The following is an 8,615-nucleotide window of genomic DNA, read 5'->3' on the forward strand; positions in this document are numbered from 1 at the left end:
TCTTGCATTAAAACAAAATATTAAATTCAAATTTAATGGACTAGTTTCATTAAATAAAGAAGTACATTCTTGAGGTAATTCTTTATAAGATAACATTGTCGAAGGGGAAAAATTATATACAAAATCTAATGGTAATAAAGACATTGAAGAAATTATAGAACTCGATAAAGAAGTACTAAATAAATATAAACAACTTACATTAAATATTAAAGGTGATTCACTTGCGGCTATTTTTGATTTAGATATATTACCTATAACACCATCATTAATATTTTGAGTGAATTTTAATTGACGTTTTAATTGGAATTTTTGACTTGGTTTACCATCAATATAAAATGAGATTAAACTACTATCAATAGTTACAACTAAATGATACCAATGATTACTTTCAAAATCATAATTTAACATATGTTTTAATAATGGCGCTTTTTCACTTCGTTGATATTCTATTACTAAATTATTCTTTTCGAAATATAATTCAAGTCTTTGATTAGATGTAGTAACAAAACATAATAAACAAGGTTTAGTATTAGGTAAACCCCAAACTGCACCTAATTCAAACCTAACAACAAATGAGAATTTATTTGATATATAATTCGAATCAATTTGTGGTAAATAAATACCTGAATGACGTCCATCGAAATGGAAGAAAGAAGAAGGTGTTTCACGTGTAATTGATGATAATATATTAGTAAAACATGATATTAATATACTAGTCCACCAAGCTCTTTGATTTTGAGGAAAAGGTCTCATCGATCGAATACATTCGAAAAATGTTTTCCAATGAAATACAAATGATGAAACAGTTGAAAATAAATTTAATAATGTATTAATTGATGTATGTTGTTCTGGTGTACAATCTAAATTACAAGAAAATGATTGTATATATTTCAAAATACAGATTGGCATTTTAGATCGAAATACTTTTAATTTATTTGTGACTGATGGTGAACAAATCTTAGAAATAAAACAAAAGATAATTGTATGTTGAGGTAAATGTTGTGTAGTATTATGTAAAAATGGTAATATCTTTTGATTATGAATTTCGGCCGATTTTGGTAAATTCGATAATGAGATTGGTTGTTCAAATAATAATCGTAATAATAAATTAATAGTTTCTTCACCAAATGGTAAACCCATTATAGACTTTTGGATTTCATGCATTGGAAATGTTGCAACTCTTTTCCTCATTTGATCATTAGCTTCTGTTATAGGTGCATAACATCGTAATACATTATTAACTACATTCATATGATTTTCAAATTCATCTGATATTGTAGGTAATAAAGAAATTGATTCCATATAATTAAATTTTTCTACATATGGTAAAATTGATTGTCGATTTAATTGTAAAATTTCAACATTCATCTTCAAGAATTTTAATATTAAATCTATCCATCTTTTATCATTTTTATGTGTTAATGATTCTTGAAATAATTTTTGGATCTCTGGGAATAAATGATCAAATGGTGTCTTTTGTAATTTAGGATCAAATGAACCAGAATCTAATAACAAACCTTTTTTAATTAAATTTAATGTGAATTCTTGAATCATTGGATCAAATAATAAATGGAATAACATTTTTACAAATGTTGAAATACAAAATAAAAAACATCGTGCTTTATCATCATGTAAAAACAAGTCAATTAAATTTAAGATTTGAATACTTGATTGTCCTACATTAAATAAAAATGTCGAATTAATATTCTCAGAGATAATTCTTAATTGTATTGAATGTAATTTTAATTCATAATTTACTATAATAGTCTCAATTAAATTAGGTGTAATTGATGATATAAATGAATCTGGATTAGCTTTAAATAATGTAGTTAAAAACTTTACTGCTTCATCAGCCATTTGTGGTGTAGAATATTTAAAGATATTACTAACAGCTGATAATACTTGATTTGCATTTTGTGGATCTTTAACATAACATTGTGCAAATAATTGATAAATTGTAGTTCGTAATAAACAAAAAAATCCTAAATAAGGTGAATCTTGTTTAGTTGTCCACATATTATGTTTTTTATTAAATGCAAAGTTATCCAATAATTTATCAAATCCATGAAATAATGATAATGCATTAGAAACTTTAATAATATCAATAGATAATAAAAATTGTACAATGAAATAAGTAATTTCTGCTGTTAATACTTCGGGAATTGTTAATAATTTAATTTGTTGATTAGATTTATCTAAAATAGATTTAGTAAATTCTAATGAAACTTGTGTAAAAGTCTTTAAAAATAATATCGATGAAGGATAAATAGTAAAACTTTTTAATATAGTAATTAATAAATCTAATTTTTCGACTTTTAATATTATATTATCAATTCCATTAAAATCAAATCGTGCTAATTGATCAGGATCTCTAAGTGATGAACAACAATTAATTTCATTAATCAAAATAGGATTAGAAAATGTGTTTACTGTTAAAAACTCATGTTTTTCTAAGTTTATAGGTTTTAATGAATTTATGAATTCAGTTGAAATTAATTCTAATTCAGTCTCATCAAAATCATGATATAACTCAAAACCAACAAATGGAAATCGATCAATAGACCATATAGTAAAAAAACATATAAAATGAAACATTTGATGTTCCCATATACCCATAGCAAACTCTGGTCCTAAATCAGTACAATAATGTAAAAAACGTAAAAATGAAATCCCTAATTTAAATAGTTTTTGTGGATCATATCGACCTGAATCTAAATATATAAAACTTAATAAATTAAAACCAATTTGTAACACTGGTTTAAATAATTTAGAATAATGTTGTATAGAAAATTTGGGTTTTAATTTAAGAAAACTTAATGGTAAATGTTTACAATCTTTTAATACTATGGAGTCAAAACTTTCGGGTCTAGAGACAAATTTCTCAATTTGGAATTCATAATAATGAATATAAAATTGGAAAATAGGTATAAAAACATCATTTGAACAATCATGATTATCTGTATATTTAAAAAACATATTAAGAATCCCTGAAATTACAACAGAAATATCATTAGATGGCGGTAGTCCTTCATTTGATAAATTTAAATATAAATCAAGTTGCTTAAATAATGAATCTGATAATTGAATTGCTTCTTCAAAAAATGTGGGTAGATATGAAAACAATTGAAACAATTCTATTAATTTACGAAGTTTATCAAGGCTCTCAGGATGGCCAGCAATGGCTTGTGGAAAAACAATTTTTATTTGATACATAAAAATTATTAGATATTGAAAAAAGATAGGTGCAATTGGCATAAAGGCTTTATCTATTTTGGCACAGATCTCTTGATTGGACAAAAAATAAGATGTTAACTCAGAATATTCGGGTATTAAAGGTTGATCTAAATGGAAGAGTTTAACAAAGAATTCTTCTTCAGAGAGATTACTTGAAGCTTTAATTTCTTGCCTTGTATATACTTTGTCTGGAATTCGAGATAATATATTTTGAAGATCTGGAAAAGATGCAATTTGACTGTCCTTACGGGATGACTCAGCGGTAAACCACTTCACCCAAATCTTATGTATTGGGCTTGCAATAGCTTTTGGCTTCAAAAAACTAAACAATCCCATAAGTTCTAAATTAGGGATACCCCAGTAAATAATCAGAGAATAACAAATAAGAAAAAAATTAAAAAATTTGCCTGCGAGCGGAGTCGAACCGCCGACCTTTCGCTTACAAGGCGAACGCAATAACCACTATGCTACGCAGGCTGACGTTTTTTATAAAAATCATATTTATAATATAACTTTCCCAAAAACACCCAGAATAGCTGCATTCAAAAGTGACAAAATCACAAGAAATGGAAAATCGAACACCTCAAAAAGAAAGTATTACTGTTGAGAAACCTAAAAAAACAGCGATCAATTTGCTTGTTGATGGGAAAAAAATCGAAATAAAAAAAGAATCATCAGTCAACAAAATTTCTATTCTTCCTAGAAAAAATTTTAATCCAAGCGTTCAAAAGCCTGATAAATCTAAAGACAATAAATTAAAATTTTCGTTTAATAAAAGTTATACGAAGGCTGAACTACTTGCTTTCATTAATAATCTTGAAAAAGAATCTAACACAAGCTTATCTAAACAGCTAATTAAACCTACAAAAGGTTTTATTATGCTTATGAATTATGTTTATGAATGTAATTCTACTCAAGGTAAATCCCAAAGTGGTAAAAAAGGAAAATCCAACAAAAAAGGATGGGGTTATTCGAAGCCTCCACGCTCAACTTCGGCCGAGTTAGTTGTTATGAATGCAAATAGATTTACCACTTCTCAATATGAAAAAAATACTGGTTATTATGATGAAAATTCCGATGAAGCCTTTAAGGCAACTGTCAACCAAACCATGAATCGTCTTACAAAGAGTAATGTTGATGATACTGTTTCTGAAATTGCGAAAATTGTTCAAGCCAATCAAAACAATATCCCAAGAATTGATTATATTGTTACCACACTTGTTGAAAAAGCCTCTAAGGAGCATTTTTTTTCCGATCTCTATGCAGATTTCACAAGTAAATGTAAAATGTTAACTGAACGAATTATTGAGAAAACTACAAATTTATTTTTCGACATCATTGCAAATCCTGGTACGGAAGGCGATGCTTTTTCATCAGCTACATGCATCGGTTCAAGTGCATTTTTCGGCGCCTTATCAAACAAATCAATTATCAAAGAAGAAAGTATTATTCAATCAGCGTTTAAAGTTATCGATAGTATCTTAAAAGAGCTTAAGAATCCTAAAAGTGAGAAAGTCTCGAATCTTGTTGAAATGATGAAATCATTCTTTTCACATGGAGGACCAAATGTTACTAAACTTGTTAATGATAAAGCTCCAGAAATTTGGGAACTATTTGAAAGGGCAAAGACATCGAAGAACTTAAAGAAACGACTTTATTTCTTCTTCGTTGATGTCTCAGAGAAGAAAGATGAATGGTTAACAGGTAAAGTTAATTCACGTAATGAAATAATGCCAACGAATTCTAATGAAGACATATCACTTGTGAATAACTTATATGCGAATTATGAAGATTCAAATGAAGCTGAACAAATATCTATACCTATCAGTAATTTCCTATTAGCTTCAATGGATTTATATCCTGATCAACATCAAAACCATATTCATTTTAGTGGATTTGTAGCTAAAACATTAGTATTAAACAAGGCCAAATCGAATGATGTTAAGAAAACGCTTTTAATATCAATTCAGAAATATAATGATAACTCAGTAATTAATGATTGCCCAATGATATGGATAAATGTATCCGATTTAATTAATGAGTTCTTATTAAATAAATTGATATCATTAAATGACGCACGAGAAATTCATAAGAAATATCCAAAGTGTAAAAATTATGACCCATTTAACTCTATGAAATGGTACATCGATGATAATTATGACTTCTGTGATGCAGTCGAATTAGGTAATGATTGGCCACAAGAAATTAAAGACGCGTTAAGAATGCCAAAAACTATACTCGAACATCCTAATGAATTAATGATGTCGAAATTGATCGCCGTGGCTTTAATTAGGTCAATTGTGGAATATTTGGGTGATAACGCAATAAATTTAAAGGCGTATGACGAATGGAAAAAATTAATTAATTTGGCATTACAGAAAGAAGAAAAAATCGTAGTAAGAGAAATAGAAAGTTGTATTAGTATGTATGATTTACCATTTACTGTTGATGAATTTTGTGCTCATTTTAAGTAATAATAAATTTTTTGAAAAATTTCTTTCTTTTTTAATATAAAAAATGAGAAAATTTAACAAAAACATTTAATACGCGATCTTGACTATTAATTTTGACTATGATGTGGTTTTTTAATTAAAAAATGCCGGCTTTTGAATTGATGCCAAATTGGGAACAGTTCATTAAAATGATTTTTGCTTTGCTTTCATTTATTCAAGTTCCGATTGGGAGGTTTCATCCAGAAGATACCGAAAATGCTTATAAGCTTACAAAATATACATCAATAAAATATCCATCTTTTGACAAATGCTTTAGAAATGAAGTATTTACGATTCCAAATTATGATTATTCAAAATTGGAGGCTGACTACAAAAACATTATTGAACACAATCGTCTATATAAAGAATATTTGGAAAAAGATCAATCAAAATATTTACTTGATCCGAACAATAAACTAACTGCTGACGAAATCCTTGCTGTATTTATTTACACGGACATTGACTATTTTTGTGAAGATTTTACACAACAATTATCATTAGGAAATACAGGACATTATAACTGTTATTTCGAATATCTCTATAATGGTATCCAAAAAATCAATCCGAAATATGGCTATGAGACTTTATATCTTGGTACAAGATATGAAACAGATGAACATAAAAAACAATATTCAAATCTCGTTACAGGTGTAAGTAAAAGTGAACGTGTTAAAATAAATGAATTTGAAAACGTTATTAAAACAGGAAATGTATCTGTTGTATGTATTGTGCTTGCATTCGATTGTGAAAATGAATTTGACTTTGTAAATGTATTCGATTGCGTAAATGAATTTGTCTTTGTTAATGTATTCGATTGTGAAAATGTATCTGTAATCATTGGTGAGCATCCTTTGATTACTTCTTTTGTGATGTCCAAATTTCCAAATGTATTTTCTCCGTAATCATTTAATACCATAACAAATACTGAAACATTAAAAAAAACAGAAATTCCAATGGATGGTTCATTAGTTCCATAATAATAAATACACTTTAATTGTGAGCAGAATGCAAATGCAGAATCACCAATTTCTTTTACATTTTTGCCAATGACAGCAGTTTCTAAATTAGAACAAGATGAAAAAGCATATCCTCCGATTGATGTAACTGAGTCAGGAATTTTGATGCTTAAAATTTTTGGACATAATGCAAATGCAGAACCTCCAATTTCTTTTACATTTTCGCCAATGACAGCAGTTTCTAAATTAGAACAAAATGAAAAAGCATATCCTCCGATTGATGTAACTGAGTCTCCAACGTATACATGGCTCAGAAGCGGCCATTCACTGAATTCACCAGATGATACTGAGACATTGCCAATGATAATCACATAAATAGTTGAATTCGTATATTCATTTGTGAAATCATTTTCGTTATATATTAAAAGCGTTTTATTTTCATCTATATACGTTGATGTTGACAAAGAAAATAATACAAAAGCAAATGAAAAAAATTGGAAACTTTTGTTATGGGATTTAAAAATTACTAAAGATGAAAATATTTTAACAAAGATTAGAAATAAAAACATTATACACATTAGTATGAAAAAGAACTTACTAAAGGATTTAATGTCTGAAAGTGTTTTGTGATGACACATTAAATTTGAATTATTTGAAAAAATGTTTGACTTTAAATTAAGTAAAAGGTTATGAAATGAGGATCCCAGATGACAATTTAGAGATAAAAGGTGAAAGGAATTAGTGCAAATATAATATAAATGATTTGTTTTATCAAAATAATTGGTAAGATTAATAGAAAAATAATTATATACACCATATATAACTTCTATGAGGAAACATGTGTTTCCTCCCAATACTAAAAAAAGATGGTTTTTGTTTTTTGGAACATTCAAAAATGAATATTTATCATTAGAAATTTTAGGAGTGTTGTGTGTAGCGCAAAAGTGGCATGAGGACATGCAAAACATGGAAGAAATAACAAAATTGGCCCACATTCGAGTTCGAGAAAATAAGGTTTAAATAAATCAGTCAAAAACAAAACACAGTAATTGACAGATGATAGAAGCACTTACATACTCAATAAAATGGTCAAAATCTCTTTTTTTTGTGTAGGATCATAAAAAATACTGTTTGAAGCCTTAATGACATAGACAAATGTTTATACTGAATACGTCATTCTTGGAAGTTCTGTTTTGATATCGGAAAATGTTTCTTTATGATAGAAATGACTTGCTTAACATGGGATAAAGATAATAATGAACGTTATCAATTTCTGAACCCAATAACCGTATAATAAATGACATGAAATGCACTTTTCGCGTGCTAATGAACTTTTGTCTGATTTGTGTTTAGGCCGTTTATTATAAAATTGAATACAAGACAATTAGAAAAGTGACACAAGCGAATGCAAAAAGAGACAATCAGTCCTCTTCAAGAGGAATTGGAAAAGTACAATAACTTCCAGGTACCAGGAACAGTTCGTGCAATAAATATTCGGGCATTGTCTTTTATAAAAAGTAAAGAATTTACAACACCAATTTCATTAAAAGATTCACCAATAGTAGAATTTATCAATACTGTTTTCATGAATTCCAAGCTAATGCGTCTTTCCCCTTCATTTATTCCATGTATATTGAAATGTATCCAAGATGATATTTTTTCAAATGATTTATTCCAATTTCTTCTTGTTAACTTAGCTAACGGTGTTGCAAACCTTGATTCCAATTGTGCATTACAATTCATAATGTTATCACCAGAAAGTATTATTTATAAATTTCCATGTTTTAATGGCTTGCAAGCATTTTTCTCAATTCTTGTAGGCCTTATTATTCACAATGATGACATTGTTTCTTCAACAGCTCTTGCATCATTTCCACAAGTTTTAGATAGCCTCATGAATACAATCAAAAATTCCAATCACGAAGGCGAAAAC

At 27.9% G+C, this 8,615-nt stretch overlaps 2 protein-coding genes across 2 annotated transcripts; both read left to right on the forward strand.

Moving 5' to 3' along the window:
* Window positions 1-4,112: 4,112 nt before the first annotated feature.
* GO595_010954 (MIF4G domain containing protein) lies at window positions 4,113-5,708 on the forward strand (the record flags this gene model as incomplete). Its single annotated transcript, XM_067913689.1, has 1 exon — window positions 4,113-5,708. The coding sequence occupies one exon, from the start codon at window positions 4,113-4,115 to the stop codon at window positions 5,706-5,708; it is 1,596 nt and encodes a 531-aa protein (XP_067769692.1).
* A 1,064-nt stretch (window positions 5,709-6,772) lies between these two features.
* GO595_010955 (uncharacterized protein) lies at window positions 6,773-7,057 on the forward strand (the record flags this gene model as incomplete). Its single annotated transcript, XM_067913691.1, has 1 exon — window positions 6,773-7,057. The coding sequence occupies one exon, from the start codon at window positions 6,773-6,775 to the stop codon at window positions 7,055-7,057; it is 285 nt and encodes a 94-aa protein (XP_067769693.1).
* Between the last annotated feature and the right edge of the window lie 1,558 nt (window positions 7,058-8,615).

Source organism: Histomonas meleagridis (genome assembly GCF_020186115.1).
Source record: "Histomonas meleagridis strain 2922-C6/04-10x chromosome Unknown scaffold_61, whole genome shotgun sequence".
NCBI lineage: Eukaryota > Parabasalia > Tritrichomonadida > Dientamoebidae > Histomonas > Histomonas meleagridis.